The sequence below is a fragment of the Dermacentor andersoni genome, chromosome 8 (assembly GCF_023375885.2).
Source record: "Dermacentor andersoni chromosome 8, qqDerAnde1_hic_scaffold, whole genome shotgun sequence".
Classification (NCBI taxonomy): domain Eukaryota; kingdom Metazoa; phylum Arthropoda; class Arachnida; order Ixodida; family Ixodidae; genus Dermacentor; species Dermacentor andersoni.
In genome coordinates, this window is record NC_092821.1 from 13,964,736 (window position 1) to 13,982,383 (window position 17,648).

General features: G+C 47.4%; 1 protein-coding gene across 1 annotated transcript in view; it reads right to left on the reverse strand.

Annotated features, from left to right (window-relative positions):
• Positions 1-298: 298 nt before the first annotated feature.
• Positions 299-17,648, reverse strand: part of LOC129383596 (protein 5NUC-like) — a 107,530-nt gene continuing 90,180 nt past the window's right edge. Inside the window, exons 4-5 of the mRNA XM_055068223.1 lie at positions 16,864-17,095; positions 299-450 (exon numbers count right to left, since the gene is read on the reverse strand). Coding sequence (XP_054924198.1) covers positions 299-450; positions 16,864-17,095 — 384 coding nt within the window. The remainder of the gene's footprint in view (positions 451-16,863; positions 17,096-17,648) is intronic.

The window sequence follows — 17,648 nt, forward strand, 5'->3', positions numbered from 1 at the left end:
GGTGTTGCATTGAACACGGCGCAAGACTGCGCGACGATTGTGATTAGGTCACTTCACTGGAATGTTTGTTCTGCCCATGCGCAAGACTGTTATCTTTATGTATTATTACGCGATACGATGTGATGCGAGTTTTTTTTTTTTCATTGTTGCTGCGACCCTGCCAGTATGCAGCCGATGTAATAAAGACGTTTCGTAAGTACGTCTCAGCGTGTGTCACGGCAGCGACATGCTGCGCGGCTTGTGGCTTCTCTTGGATCTGGAAAGAGATCGTCAGCGAGGCGAGTCAGGAGTTTTACTTCTAGGGTGACTCGGCGAACGGCACTGAGGAGTGTTTGATGTGGAAGCGCCCACGGCTGGTGAAAACAACGGTGGTGGTGGGTGTGGTGCACACCGTAGTCGGGTAGCTTGATGAGCAGCTTTTAGCGGCCTTTATAGCCTGACAGGCCGCATCTGTAACAGGGCGAATGCCGTTGCAGTTGGCGCAGTTCGGGGCACATGAGTAAGGGGCACACGCTGTGGCATCGGGTTAGCGTCATACCTGTGGCCGCGTTTAAGGCAGCATGTCCCTGCTGTGCGCGGGGATAGCGTGGGTTACACCAGTATATTGCCCTGTTATAGAACACGGCGTATGGTGTAATGTTGCCGTGAAACGTTATCAGAGTTGTCTCTACGCTTCCCATCATCCGGGCAGACAATATCGTGAAGCCCGGCCGTGCATGTTGGCCATTATTTCTACTGTGGTTCCGTGTACAATTCCGCGGCAGGAATTGCATAAAGACTGTGGCGAATGGCTCGAATTGCGAGATTAGTGAGCTGGGCCAGTTTTTGGCTACAGAATCTCGTGTAGAGCTAAGGACAGCCAGGTCTCTCTGTTCTTGTATTCCGAATTTCGTCTCTTTGTATTCGTTGTCGGCGAGAGAAACGGCAATACGCACCGCAGAAATGAGTTTGACAGGTCGCAGAATGTTCAAAACGAAGCCTCCTTATGGTGGCAAGATCACCTTGTGGTCATGAAGCCGGGAGGTGAAGCTCATGGTGGCTCTAAGGTTGTTGAATGGCGTGTTTCCTCGCCGATTCAAAGGTGTCGAACCTACAGAATCAGGCACGGATGCCATGGAGGCAAGCGCTAAAGAAAGTGTCAATACGTTGAACGTAGCAGTCATGAACCCTGAACGGATGCGCGGCCACCGGGACTGCAGTGGGCAGGCGTCGAAAACGAACGCGGCCTTCGAGGTCTTGCCGCAGCTGCGGCAACCCGCCTACAATGCTTCCCTGAGGGACACAGGAAGGAGAGATGCAAACTTGGCAAGAATCGCTAGCAACCATTCGGAGGGCCCAGGTATTTGACATCCTCGTAGTCCAGGCGATGAGAGCAAGGGCCTGGTGGTACTCAAGTCACAATGACTGAAGGGTAGAGTTTCATAGAATTTCTAAATAAATACGCTAGAGGGAAATGTGGCGCTAGTGTCTACGGGGGCTCCCCTTAGCGTTGTCTCAACCTACACGGGAATCGTGAGAAGTACAGGTTGTGGACTAACTTCGATCTTTAGAATAGTGCCGTTTGCTTGGGATGCAGTAAACGAAGCTATATTAAAACACTTTCGCGTAAAATTTAATTTTATTTCTGCAGTATTTTATAAAATGCACAATGCATTGCATAAAGTTTCTTTGACATTGATATCGAATCACGGCTTACCACCAGAGCACGCCAGGGTATGCATTGTTCTGCAATTCTGTCCCTCATTTATTTTGGATGAATATTTATTTACTTATTTTTACAACAGCAATAACTATCGTGCATGTGCTTATATAAAAATATATTTATTGTGACAAAAGTATTGCGCCTTTGAGAGAAATGCTGCAAGTTTCGTCTGCTACGGCAACTGATCGCTCCGAACGCGTGAAAAGGGCACTTTTTTCACAGACAGGCTGGCAGTTGCGAACTCTCTCGCTCTTTAGAAAGGCTGCGTCGGCTGTTACGATTGCTGAATGTCTTCAAGTACTTTTAATAACATCTGCCGCAGTACTACCTGGGACGCTTGTGGCCTCCAGCAAGTATGCTTCATTTTATTTTACGTTGACGCACCGCTTCTCCTGCAGCGTGCGCCAGCAGCTGCTATGTCGTGGTTTGCGCTTACCCATTTGCGAGAGCAGAGTACAGCAAGCAAGCAGCAGCCTTTCTTAGCGCAAGTAAGTTTATGTTCTGAAATTTCCTGACACACAAATTTCAATGGAGTACATAAACGAGCAATGTGTAATGAAGCACTCATTCAGATTTGATTGTAAACCACTAGAAGCACAACTGTCTATGTAGTAAACAAAATGCGTAACGCAAACAGTCAGCCATCTTTTCATTGCACTCTGCATCACTAGCAGAAAAACGTTACTGGCCAGTTATTAAAAAACTAGCACATGTGTGCAGCTAAGGTTTAGAGCTTTAAGGCTCGCAGTGCAACTATAAGCATGTACAAGGAGCGGAAGAGCTGTACCAAAGCAGTATGTTGCATCTACATGCTGACCACGCAAAGATAGTCTGAATGGAAGATCTTACGTGCAACGGCAAGAGACAGGAGGAGTGCAGCAGTGATCAGCGACCAAAAGTGAAGTGCCGATATTCTATTTGACATTAAGAGAAAATAATGGAGCTGGGCAGGCCAAGTAATGCGTACGACATAACCGGTGGACCGGGAAATGCCGGCCAGGGGTGCTATGCAGGATGCGCCGAGTTTGGCGAAACTCGGGATCTTCACGAGCTCTGGCGACACCCCAAGATGAAAGCACAAATGGTACCGAGACACAGTTTATCTTTCGAGAAGCCTCCAGTTTCATTGGTTTATCTCGATTCACTCTGGGTGGCTATCATTCCTTGGGCGTTGCCTTCTGGGCGGTCGACAAACTGGGGCTCACGTGATCATACCGTCGGTGCATGGTCGCGCCTTCTTTCACTTGTTTGTCGTTCCACCGAGTGCATTACACGCACAAGCGAGTTATAAAACAAATGCATTTAATACAATACTATTAGTTAGTTTAACGTGGTTTAAAAGCATTTTAAAGCTTACAAGATGTACACTGAATGTGTATTCGACTAATTTGTAATTTAGTACGCTTCGCATTATACCACGAGGGAACGCTGTGGTGGCGTCATCACATACATTCATCGGGTGAGCATGGCGGCTAAACATCGAAGAGGCCCAGTGTAAACAAACTCGTACAACGAGCTTGCAGTGCGCGACGTAGTGATCAGGCTCGACGATGACCACTATTTCTTGGATAGTTCTGTTCCTCCGTGAGCAATCTTTCCGTGCACCCCGAAAGACTGCGAATAGCTTAGGCGATTTTACAGATCGCAACGCGTACTTACTGTTCACGGCACAATCCTGAACAAACAACTTATCCGGTGCTGCTTCTGTGAGTGCGCTGAGTTCCTCCACTCTGCGTGACTGCGAGCGTCACGAATATTGCATAGTGTGTGCAAAAGGAAGACAGCCGATATAGCTACGATGCGACAAGGAGGTGGTGCCGACGATGGATCTCGCAACCAACACAGTGACGGAGGCATCGACAAACTGCAGATAAGTATATTTCTACTGTTTCATATTTAGCATAATAATAGTGCACGGATTAAGTCACTTTCGTAGTAACGAACTGAATGTCCTGCAGTTTAAAAAAGGCATTGAGAGCCAATGAGTGTTCGTGCTTTTACATGTGCGTGGGCCCGCGAAAATATGGAAAAGATAAAGGTAACCTTCACTAACTTAGTGATATAACAGAAGTTCATCAGTGACATTCAGCCCGCAGAATCTATGGAAGAGTATCTTTATCCAGGTGAAATATCAATAGCAGGTACTGATATAAAGCAGGAAACTGATACAAAAATTTCATGGGTTGAACAGCACATGGGAGGCATTACCGAATTGTGATCGCCACGTTACCGATATCCTTGAAAAATGTTTAGAATCGTTGCATTCTACCGGTTATGCAATATGGGACATAAACCTGGAGGTTAACAAAGAAACTTGAGAAGTCGAGGACTGTGCAGAAAGCGAAGTAACAAAAATTGTTGGAGGCAGCATTAAGGCAGGAAGACAGTGGCGTAGTAAACCGTGGCAACTGATATGCTAGTTGAGATTTAAAAAAAAAAATGGAATCGGTGGGCAGGCCATGCACATCTTCAATCACTTGTTGCCAATTTATAACAGGTGATTACATAAGCGTGACAGAATGGATGTCAAGAAGAGAGAACTGCAGCCGAGGATGGTAGAAAATTGCGTAATGGGACAAAAATATGATGTTTGTAGGCATAGGATGCAATCAGCTCGCATAAGACGGGATTGTAGGGAGCGCCATTGATTTCGCAGTGAACAAAAATAAGTTTGTGGTGCTGACAGTAGAGATTCGTGAAGGTTCGGGGACACGTCAGCTGTTGGCACACTAATAAACATTACAATTGGCTCTGAAAAATACAACCCATTATGAAAAATAAAGCAATGTTGTCCCGACAAATTGTTTTATCATGCATACACTAAAGGCTTCCACAGTCAAGGGCAGTTAGTACCAATAGTGCAATGAGCATTTTTATTTGTAAATAATGGTTTATATGCGGTTGATTCATTCCAACAATCCACTTTTTTTGCAGCAAAACATTCTGCTGTTGGAGGCACTCAACCGCCCGGTGGCAGTAGGCGAGCGCCAGGCACATGCTCTTCAGAGTGTGGCAAGGTCCAGAGGGCTGCTCTGCAACAGTAGGATCAGTGCACTCACTGCTTTCCAGTCGAGCCCCCAGAACACACCTTATAAAGGAGCTTTCAGTTTATTATTTTGTTTATTATTCAAGAGCATGAATAAAATTATTGCAGTAAACATTGTGCTGTGCATATTGGGACACTTGTAACATGCACTTTATGTCTCTTCAAAATGGGCAAACACATAAGACAACCTGGACCGTGTAAATGAAAAAGACACTAATGCAGCATATACGTCATTGTGCTGTTTGTTCTTTCTATGTGCAAGAATACAGTGGGTGTTGATTAGCCACAAGATGAACGGTGTGTGTATTTCACAATGAAAAGACAGGAAACGGCATGACCTTAATAATGCTATCACCTATAGACTGTGGACATGAATGCAACACTCCCCGATTTAAACGTGCCATTACATGCATGTTCGATACCACATATTCTTTAACAATGTCATATATTTGCATGTACTAATTTTCACACAGCTTAAGCGCATGCATAGCTCACTTGTGATGTATCCATTTCATAGGCCAAATAATTGTACACTTTGTCCTTTTGTGTTGTATGAAAAGCGGCATCCTCTAGTCGGATACAACTTCACAAGACAGGAGAGGCCCCGCCCAGATGACCAAAGCGCAGCAGCCGATTGCCTCCACATAGTCCCTCTCTAAAGAGCGGGTATTAGTGCGTCCAGCGGCACGACGTCAGTGTAGAGTGTGTGCCCATTGGTGCAGGCTTGTGTTCACCTGCCGTTGAAGTGCAGATTCTGCGGCCTCCTAAAGTTATATCTGACCATAGAATCACGTAATGCCTTGCACTGGTTGCATAGACTTTAGCAACTTGATAGCACACAATGATCAGGAACAGAAATCTATAAAGGCACCCAAGCAAAGCTGGCTGGCCACACTTCTATTATGAGGGGCTGTAAACAGTTCTCACCAAATATTCCCATGACATCCTTGAAAAAAGAGGTGGTGTTTGGCACTTTAGAATCAAAAACAGATTACAGTGAATGCTGTGTACCACGTTAAAACAAACTGAGCTTGGTTATCTGCACAGCATGTAATGAAAGCTTGTGCTTCACATAGGAAACAAAGTGCTCTGTCCAGTACAACTGTCGAGTTTGCTGTGGCACCTATTATGTCATTAGTGTCGACATACAAATTTTCAAAGGCGATTCATTTCACCATTATTTTTGTATGATGGTTCTTTCAATCAGTGCTTGTATTACATGAGCAGGTGGGTTTGAAAGCAAAGCTTTGTTTGCAAACCTTCAGACTTCCATAATTGTGTGGCAAGGCACTGGCATGGTGTCGAATAGCTTACACTTCCTCGGTCCTGCACCGAAGAGGCCCAATGCTCTACTTGAAGTTGGACCGCACAATTCGACGGCACACAAAGAAGAATAACACACCCAGCAGAGCGTTCTGCTGTGTGTATTTCTCTTCTTTGTGTCCCGTCGAATTGTGGTGCAATTCAGCTACAAGCTTCTATACCGATACAACGAGTCTTCAACCTCACCAATGATCTAGTTATTAAGCCACAATAGCACACATCTTTGAAATGTCCCAACACGAATTAGCTCTCCAACAAATCACCGCAAGCATAAAATTTTGCAGCACAGGTGTATGTACGTGCCATATTCTGTACCACTAAACTCGCAGGAATTAAAGGGGCAAGCATTAACCAGCCTTACTGCTGCCGTTGCCATCATCATCATGACACCAATAGAAAGACAGTGCTGCGTTTCAGTAAAGGGAGTGCCGGAGGGAAAGGCGTGACAGCGAGGCTTGAGGCTTACAATAAAAATAGCATTTACAAGACATGTTCAATGCCAAAATATGCTGCATATCACTCATCCTACTTTGGAATTGCGGCAAGCTTTTACACGTTTGAGCATGTCACAGTTTGTGTAATCATTGCTCTAAAGCTGTACAAAAGGTCTATTCAATCTGCAATCTTTATTTTTATCATGGCGGGTTAAAGACCCACTTTTCATTGGCATCTGCACCACATTTCTCCCGATATGTAATTTTGCCTTGGTGGTTCACGACATCTTCACGCACACCGAGTTCTGCAGAGCATTGGATCTGCATTGTTCTACTGCTGAAGAATTAGAGCGCTATATGAGACGAAAATATACGATTTGTCCATACAGAACAACGCTGCCCCCCCCCAAAAGAAATACACTGAACCACTGGCACATGCACCAACAGTGCACACAGCAAACACTCTGAAGTATTTTCTTCATGCAAGCCAGCACACTAAGATTCTCAATGCATTTTCATTTTGCCATAAATGCATAGGCACAACCGGCTTGGCGCGACATCCGCATCTCGCACTGCAACAAATTGTGCAATGCCTTACTGTTTCATAGTGTGGCCGATAGATGACGCATGACCAAAATTCAGCATTATGCATACTAAGTAACTTGTACTAAGTACTAAGTAATCTCATAAAAAAAAGCAAGTTCTTTATGAGATTAGCATTCACAGGGTACTTCACACAATTTGTGATATCCATCTATCTATTTATACTTCATTAACCTCTTTCCCCAAAAAAGTGAGCCATTTGGAAGGCACCTTGATAGACAAGTAGAACAATCGGTAAAAAGTCAGCAACCAGCGAAAAAGTCAGTATTATAGGCTGCCGCATGTGTGACGTCGGAAACACAAAATTTAGGTCGGCTACAGAGAAGTGACAAATTTGGCAATATGCTGCGTCTAGACATTGCTACAATGCTAATCAGAGTAACGCTGACATTGAAGGCACCTTAATTCCTACGTACGTTGCGTCGACACACCCGACTACGTTCGTAATGTCTCCGCGAAGAAGCGTTTTTATTTATAAATGCCCGCTCAGCCGCAGTCTTCGGGAAAGCCAGCCACCGCTTCCGCACCGCCGCATCAATAAGCGCATCAGACATCTCTGACACAGAGGCTCGCAATAGTTTGATGACGTCCAATGTAACGCTCGGCGCCGACGCTTCCCTGAAAACTCCCCAGTCCCGTAGAAACGGAGGGCGCAGAGGACTTGCTCTTCAACGGTGAGCGAATGAAGCCCGCCACGCTGTCTCCACAGACGAGAGTCTTCGCCTAGCTCGTCACACAGCCAGCGCACTGATGTCTTCGACAGGCCAAGATGACGCTGAAACTCCACGGCGGTCATGTACGCGAACGGGTCCAGACGGTCATACTGACGCTTGCTGCCGCTGGCTGCAATAACACAGGCTGCTGCTGCCGCCGCCATGTTCCCGAGTTGAACTCGGAGGGGGTTTCGCGATGTACGAGTTTAGCACGAGTTCGCCTGTCAATCAAAGCCAGAGGTCACGCCCCGCGCGAGGCATGTAACTCTAGTGCGCGCACCCACCAAGGTTGGGCCACGCCCAACTTATCTTTCGGCAACAGCGACGCGGTGCCGAGCTGAGAGGCATCAACAATATTCACCACCGACATAAAACACGCACAACACACTGTCATCGGTGATGTACTGCGCACTACTATCAAAAACAAAGCGTTGACTGTCGCTGGCTTCTCGGGCTGAGATGGCCCCACAGCACGGTTTCATTGCCTGCATTGTGGCGACGTAGCGCACAGTAAATAATTATCGGCACGTCACTGTAGCTGCTTGCAAGGCGTCGATGCGCCGAGGGTGACGACGATGCTGAGGAGTGCGTATCGCAGCAGTCGTTTGAGATGGCTGCTCCGTCATCGGTGATGTATCGGAGCCACAACGTCGTAAACACGATCAGCGTCCGAGAATCGCTCGCTCTTCTAGACCCAGGGCAATGGCATTTCTTCATCACAAGCACTGCGCACTCAACAGTTCCACCACCTTCCTCAGTTCGAAGTCTCATTTCATAGCCGCACACAAGAGCCCTCACCTGCCAAAATGCGATTCCTGCGGTGTCGTTACGATATCCTTCTGCGATCGCTGCTGGCTCCAGCATAAGTAATCCGCAAGCACCTTGGTGCGCACAAAACACTCAAATACTGCGTACATGCGCTCAGAGGCACTTTCAGTGGGCAAGCGATGACAAGCGATGAACTGTGTCGATGGGAAGCACGCACTTCTTCGCAATGCATCGCCGAGGCTTCGCGCACAAAGATAAACTGGTACATTTTCACTAAACTGCGTCACTACGAGCACTACGGACCACCATTTTGTAGCGACAACCGTTGCTCCCGTATTTATGACTAGTGTGTCGTTTTTAGTTGGTAAAGCGGGCGTCTTAAGGCGCCTGCGATGAACAGCCGTACCATGGCGCTGCGTTTCTATTCCCCTAATAGAGAAAGAGTGGTGATCACTGACATAATTGAGAATAGCACTGTAGCGCCCCTAGGCGACTTCTCACCGTATGAACTGCCTCGTGCGTGTGACCCGGTTCAATGTATCCGCTTCTAAGCTTTCGCCTCACTGTCGCCACTCGCGGCAAGAAGTGCAAAATTTAATATATTTGCTCGATCTCCGTTTGTCATCAGAAATTTCTAGCATTCAAAACGAAAAACAGACACTTAAAGAAATAAAAATGTTCGTTATTTTATTTGTTGTATTATAACGTATTCGTTTGAGCGAAAGCGTAGCTGCAAGAATGCGCCGCATGTACCCTGTTCGCATTCGATGGAGGATAGAAAGATAGTTGCCGAAAGATGAGGCACGCCCTTGACGCGCCCGGGAAAGGCGTGGCAAGCGGCTCACGGCAAGTCTGCAGACAGACAGAGGGACAGTCACGGTATTGCTAAGTTGCGATAATCCGTTGATAACAATACGCGGCGCTGGCGAGTTTCGTTGTGCAGCCGTCTGCGCTTGAAACGTGGAAGCAGCGTGCCGCGCAGGGTGCGCTCATGTTGTCATACGCGGCTTTTTGTCTACATATTTTTTTGCCTGCAGCCTTTGCGCGTTTCACGCTATCTCCGTTCACTGACTGCCGTCGAGCAAACTCGGGTAAAACTCGGGTGAACGAGAAACTCGGCGCATCCTGCATAGCACCCCAGATCAGTCAACCCACGAGATAGAATGAGTCGATTCAGAATCGCGATGCATTTTAATTAAAGCCCCACTTAAGGTTATTAGTAGGCAAGCCAGGTATTCTACTTGCTTTAAAGGTTCTAAGAATAGAACATGTGCGTGGTATTGTGCTTGTATCAGTAGTACCTTATTTTTGCTCTTCTATTGTTTATTAAAGTAGGTAATGCTACAGCGCCAACCTAAAACACTTAACATAGCAAAGTCAAAACAGTCAAAGCACGTTCTCTCGCCATTACGATGCCATCGCTTTCTCGTCATGCCTTTGCCACCACGCCGCGACACAAACCTCGACCGAGGCTCCAGCCAAGCGCGCTATTGCCACTTCGAGCAACAGAAAAAAGGCAGACAGCTTTGCGCCGCACTGCTCCACTACAGCTTATAGCAAGTGCACTTGGAGAGGAACCAAAACTGCCAAAAAAATACCTGTAGGCTACTTCGCCAATTAACATAATACCAATTCGATGCCTGCACTTCTCTTCATACCCATTATACTTGAATGACCGCAACACCAGAATCCCCTGTGCTTATAATTTTAGTAAAGTCTGTGACACAACAGGAACTGCCCCGACGTCACGTCACCTTTTTGAAGACCGAAGAGCAGCCGCAATGGTGTGCCATCTTCCTTTGCGCTTCCATTGAGCTCGCCGGAGGAGATAGGCGCGAGCTTTGAACTTGCATTGCTATGAGCCGCCGGAAGTGTGTGCAAATGACGCGCGTAATAACAAAGTACACGAAACTTCTGTGACAGTTTTAGTGAAGCAGATGCGCTTCTATGCTTTTCCGTGGCACGTTGAAGAAGACGACGAAGACCCACGCCGTGATTACATGAACGTCTCTGCTGCTGGCTGAAACTCACAGTCACAGAGCCATCTAACGCCCCACACTACAAAGTCAGTGATCTTATAAGAATGTGCTTCGAGAAATACACGGGCTAAAAAAAAATATTACTACTTTTCAGAGGCGGAGAGCAGCACTGAGAGCTTCAGGAGCTCGGTTTTTATGGCAACATTGACGTTTGGGGTACCCGTGTCAGTGCTCCTTTGCGAAAAAGAGCACGTGACTTCGTCACACATTCTCCGACAAGTCCACGCCGGCCGGGGTGCCTCCTAGGCTTTCCTTCCTTCATTTGAAGAAGTGTTGTTGGAAATCTTAGGTTTAGCATTGTGGACATGTGTGAAAGGAATGGCCGTTTCATCGGCGCAATGGACCCACGACTTTGTGAACGTAGTGCAGAAACCGCAGACAACTCTCGAAGACATTTTGCTGCTAAACAGCGTATTCCCACGAGAGTCCTGTTTAAGTGCTCTCCTTTGAGAAGCGTAGATGACGTGCTCGAGTTTTGTTCATTAATAGCAGTCGGGGTCATCCGTTGCCTTTTGTTTTCGAGTCCATGTGAAGGGTAAGATAATCCCAGTTGCGTTTAACTTGGTTGCAAGCGGACATCGTTCTATCGAGTTCTGATTCAGGGCAACTTTCTAACCTGAAAGCATTATATTGGTCATCAAGCGAAAAACCTGGCTGCGTGGCCAGAAATTATTCAAAAATGTCACGTTGTCTCACAGACGCACTCGTGCCACTGCTCGCGCGTTCGTCGTCGTCGCCTTCCACAGCCGGCTCCGATGCCGCTCATCATGCTAGCGTTCACATACTGCCCCTCGCGCTCGTGCCATTGCTCGCTTGTTCGTCGTCGTCTTCTTCCACATCTGGCTTCAATGCTGCTCATCATGCCACCATTTCCATACTGCCCCTCGCGCTCGGGCCACTGCTGGTTCGTTCGTCGTCGTCTTCTTCCACAGCTGGTTCTGATGCCGCTCGTCATGCCAGCGTTCACATACTGCCCCTCGCGCTCGTGTCACTGCTCGTTCGTTCGTCGTCGTCTTCTTCCACAGCTGGTTCTGATGCCGCTCATCATGCCAGCGTTCACATACTGCCCCTCGCGCTCGGGCCACTGCTCGTTCGTTCGTCGTCGTCTTCTTCCACAGCTGGTTCTAATGCCGCTCGTCATGTCAGCGTTCACATACTGCCCCTCGCGCTCGTGTCACTGCTCGTTCGTTCGTCGTCGTCTTCTTCCACAGCTGGTTCTGATGCCGCTCGTCATGCCAGCGTTCACATACTGCCCCTCGCGCTCGTGTCACTGCTCGTTCGTTCGTCGTCGTCTTCTTCCACAGCTGGCTCTGATGCCGCTCATCATGCCAGCGTTCACATACTGCCCCTCGCGCTCGGGCCACTGCTCGTTCGTTCGTCGTCGTCTTCCACAGCTGGTTCTGATGCCGCTCATCATGCCAGCGTTCACATACTGCCCCTCGCGCTCGTGCCACTGCTCGTTCGTTCGTCGTCGTCTTCTTCCACAGCTGGTTCTGATGCCGCTCATCATGCCAGTGTTCTCATACTGCTCCTGGCGCTCGTGCCACTTGTCGTTCGTTCGTCGCCGTCTTCTTCCACAGGTAGCTCCGATGCCGCTCGTCATTCCAGCGTTGACATACTGCCCCTCGCGCTCGTGTCACTGCTCGCTTGTTCGTCGTCGTCTTCTTTCATAGCTGGCTCCGATGCCGCTCATCATGCCAGCGTTCACATACTGCCCCTCGCGCTCGGGCCACTGCTCGTTCGTTCGTCGTCGTCTTCTTCCACAGCTGGTTCTAATGCCGCTCATCATGTCAGCGTTCACATACTGCCCCTCGCGCTCGTGTCACTGCTCGTTCGTTCGTCGTCGTCTTCTTCCACAGCTGGTTCTGATGCCGCTCATCATGCCAGCGTTCACATACTGCCCCTCGCGCTCGGGCCACTGCTCGTTCGTTCGTCGTCGTATTCTTCCACAGCTGGTTCTGATGCCGCTCATCATGCCAGCGTTCACATACTGCCCCTCGCGCTCGTGCCACTGCTCGTTCGTTCGTCGTCGTCTTCTTCCACAGCTGGTTCTGATGCCGCTCATCATGCCAGTGTTCTCATACTGCTCCTGGCGCTCGTGCCACTTGTCGCTCGTTCGTCGCCGTCTTCTTCCACAGGTAGCTCCGATGCCGCTCGTCATTCCAGCGTTGACATACTGCCCCTCGCGCTCGTGTCACTGCTCGCTTGTTCGTCGTCGTCTTCTTCCACAGCTGGTTCTGATGCCGCTCATCATGCCAGCGTTCACATACTGCCCCTCGCGCTCGGGCCACTGCTCGTTCGTTCGTCGTCGTCTTCTTCCACAGCTGGTTCTGATGCCGCTCATCATGTCAGCGTTCACATACTGCCCCTCGCGCTCGTGTCACTGCTCGTTCGTTCGTCGTCGTCTTCTTCCACAGCTGGTTCTGATGCCGCTCGTCATGCCAGCGTTCACATACTGCCCCTCGCGCTCGTGTCACTGCTCGTTCGTTCGTCGTCGTCTTCTTCCACAGCTGGTTCTGATGCCGCTCATCATGCCAGCGTTCACATACTGCCCCTCGCGCTCGGGCCACTGCTCGTTCGTTCGTCGTCGTCTTCTTCCACAGCTGTTTCTGATGCCGCTCATCATGCCAGCGTTCACATACTGCCCCTCGCGCTCGTGCCACTGCTCGTTCGTTCGTCGTCGTCTTCTTCCACAGCTGGTTCTGATGCCGCTCATCATGCCAGTGTTCTCATACTGCTCCTGGCGCTCGTGCCACTTGTCGCTCGTTCGTCGCCGTCTTCTTCCACAGGTAGCTCCGATGCCGCTCGTCATTCCAGCATTGACATACTGCCCCTCGCGCTCGTGTCACTGCTCGCTTGTTCGTCGTCGTCTTCTTTCATAGCTGGCTCCGATGCCGCTCATCATGCCAGCGCTCCCATGCTGTCCCTCCCTCTGCAAAGGTGCTTACCGCACCGACGCAATGCTAATCTGTGTGATGCTTTCGATGAGTTCTGCCGTACGCTTCGACGGACAAACCTTTCGCTTCACTTTCTGAGTCAGTAGCTGCGCCCGGCTCCTTCGATGGAAGCACGTGAACCTGACGGAGGATCGTGATGGAATATGTGATTCAAGGCAATGTGAAAATAATACCATTACGTTTCGTACAATACGTCGTCATCGGGAAGATGTCGCAATGATTTCGCATTCATGGCCGTAGAGATAAGTGCCTTTGTTTTTCTCTGGCGTCGAAATGCAAACTTCATTAGATTTAGGCTCGCTACTCTTGTGGGAGGCAGTAGGCCACCGATATAACCCTCTGCATCGCACTTTGTGACGCTAAACACAATATCGTAGGATCCTTTTCGGCGTTCTTGCCATGAGTGGAATTACATTGGCCTCACTAAACAAAACGCCTGTTGGTAAAGCCTGCAAAAGTCCATTATCTACTGTAGTTACGTTATCCCAGTAGTTTGGACGGAAACGGCCGCTTCCTCGGACTCCAGCCCATAAACTCGCCATCATTGAGTGTTACAGTCCCCTCCCCCACCCCCACTATCGCTCATACCCGCCCATATTTTCCCGCCAACCTATTTTCGCTCTTTGCGAGTTTACATTTTTATCGAAAGGGCCCCGTTACCTTACATCACAAACAGAATGGCTCCTTACTTGGGAAGATAATGAGGGCAGGCTCATCGTTAGTATTCAGCTGATGACGCAACAAGTTTAATGTGACTCCGTTTCCCATGGTAATGCGTATGGTCTCGGTCGACTACTGAACGTCTGCCAGCTTGCTGAAATGCTACCATTCTTCTGAGATCGCTATGACTTTTTCATACGTATCAAACATATTGTTTGTCACTTAAGAAACTCGGAAATCTTTGTACCTTAAACAAAATATTATATCTGCTGAGATCTATGACCTAGTATCTGCGTCTTTTGGCCTAAAATTCTTTAAGCCTCACAAACCATAGTTTGACTGCTTCCAATACAAAGGTAGATATTTTCAAGTGGCTGCACTGGTATGTACCATATGACACAAACTGTTCCAGTGCTCCGGCAGTCTCGAAGTCCTTGTTATTATCATCAAGGTAATAGGCTCTGCCGGCAAAATCACAATGTTTTACAACTCTGTTGACGACTTGTGCAAAAGTTAACATAGGTAGCAGAGCAATCCTAGATATTTGAAGGAATTATTTGATGAAGGAGATTATGCAGCGACGACCGAAGATAATTGTCTATGTCAGCGAATAGCGTAGACGCAGAGAAAATGCCACAGTTTCGCACAAAAGACGAAGCATCGATTGGGATAGCAAATCAGTAGGATAGTAGTTTCATAAGCCCTATACACTTGTAAAGATAAGCTTACTAAGTAAATCAACAAGCATGTACATGCTCACAAGCAAACATGAACACGTCTCACTCTATGACAGCGGAAACGCATGGCCAAAACGCTAGCTTGAGTAAGCGGGACAATAGCAGTGAGGGAATTAACCAACGTGCTGCCTGCAGTTTCAACGCGAACTGCGCTGCCAGAACATAGCGCCCACGGAGCTCCTAGAATTTGTACTCATCGCAAATGGTTCTCAAAATAGGGCCCGCGTGGCAGCGTGCGACGGCACCATACGGATTAGCCGCCGGAGGAAACACTCCTCCCCTCACCTCCCTCCGCTCGCACCTGTCCGTGGCGGCTCCTGTAGATTGCGCCTACGCGTCACCCATACGCTGCCTCTCGTGATCTTCCGATTAGCGAGGCAAAAATTAAAATTAAATTATGGGGTTTAACGTGCCAAAACCACTTTCCGATTATGAGGCACGCCGTAGTGGAGGACTCCGGAAATTTCGACCATCTGGGGATCTTTAACGTGCACCTAATTCTAAGTACACGGGGGTTTTCGCATTTCGTCCCCATCGAAATGCGGCCGCCATGGCCGGGATTCGATCCCACGACCTCGTGCTCAGCAGCCTAACACCATAGCCACTGAGCAACCACGGCGGGTGATTAGCGAGGCAGTCGTGCCAACTTCGCTACGTTTGGAACGCGCCGCATGAGACAGATTCACCGCGCAAGCCAATGCTTCGCGAAATAAAAGCATGCATAAAGCTGCTCTCTAATTTCGCATTAGGGAGTATAGTAATCGTCGGTGAGTTTTTTTCAACACTTTCCACGCGCTTCCGGAAATGTTCATTGAATTCCACATATAATGTTGCCAATACAAAGGAGCACCTTCTCTTAACAGGATCACTAAACTTGTTTTGAAAATAAAGAATTTGAATTTGAATTCGAATTCCCGGACATTTACTTCTCACTGGTGCCGCCGGACTTGAATCTCGGTGCTCGCCTGTGTCCGTGTAGTGCATGGAACAATGCTGAGACGTGTTGTCCCAGTTGCCAAGCAAATCACGCAATATCGCGTTCTGTACCTTTTGTCGCAAGCATCAAACGCAAAACATATGGTATGACTGCTGTCAAAAATGTCAACAAGATTTTTGAAATATATATGGCTGTACAAGAATACGGCAAACCGGGCGCTGATGTGGGTACCCAAATATTGCTTTCATATATGCATCGAAGTTCGTTCACCTAATTAAGTAAAATAACTATGAACAATTACATATATTTACGCCTACTGTTTGCGAGGATCTGTAAAAATATTGCTTTATAGACAAGTAATTTAAGCGTTGCATTGCAATTACCTCATATTTAATACGGGGAAATTTTTTTATAAATATTTCGCAAAAGTACCTCGGGACATTTTCAGAACAATAAATTACATCTTAGAGATATTTATCTCATCAGGGGAATAAAAAATGCTTCGTAATCAAAACTACTGGAAGTGAAACGAAGTGGTGATCGCTAGGTTAGTAGAGTTGTTACGTGAACTTTTGTGATTTTCGTTGCACGAGTCAGGGCGTCATAATTTTAGTAATTTTGATATTTGTGTACCACAGTTTAATACATTACAAAGTGCAGTCTGCACTTGTGATTTCATGACAATGTCGCTTTCTTTTTTGGCAGAGCTGTTCCGCTGTACGTAAGTGTGAAAGAAGCTGAATTTTTCGTCCAGCCAAGTTCAGACAGATAGCTGCTCGAGAAAGTGTCACATTTTGTGAATCCTACTTCTTACAGTAAAAGTAAAGTGCAGCTTTACTTCTAAATTGGTGTTTTAATAAAGTGGCATCTATGGTTGAAGCCGTACATCAAAGCGACTAAAGAATGTAATTTTAAAAGATAATAATTTCTATGGAACAACTTACCTGGTTTAGCAATAGTCATAGTCTCTGTAGTGACAACCCCTAAAATGGCTACGCTCGTTCCTGCAATGTTGTAAATTATGGACTTCGGTAGTGTAATATTCGCATTTGTGAACAAGGGCTCTTCTGTGGTATCCAGGTTAGTCCCGAGAACTGTAACGCCTGCTTCTTTCATTTTCAATAAAAAAGGGACCAGTCCTGCAGGTCCATCATCAAATTCATGATTTCCAAGGCACTGTTGGATAAAGATGTAGAGTAAAAATGAAAAAAAAATACAGCATGTATTTCTTAATTACACTAAAATTCGTAACTAGATATGTTACTAGCGATGTTCAAATATGAAAATTTTAGGATCGCACTGCATACAAATTTTAAGAAAGGCTACCTCGGAATGATGACTGGAATATTATATAACTCCAGGTTCTCATGAAAGTGAAATATGAAAGTTGCCCTGAGTCCACACGAGAAGATTTGGTTAGGTTATTTGTTTAATCGAATGACATTACCTACAAACATACAGCTAAACGAGTAACCAAAGAAATTGCTTTCACATATTCAGCACGTCAATACAACGACCGTAATGTAACAAGAAATATCTTTTTACCGGCCACATATAATACAGTACAGTGCCCGTTGGGGGAGCGAAAACATTACTACAGCACTGCGCTTTGCTTCATATATGTTGACATGGAACAGCCGCCACAGTGTTCTTGCATTGAAGAGGAGGAAAACGACGTGTTCCCGATTGCTGTAGGGTCACCATCTATGCCACAGGCCTACATCAGAAT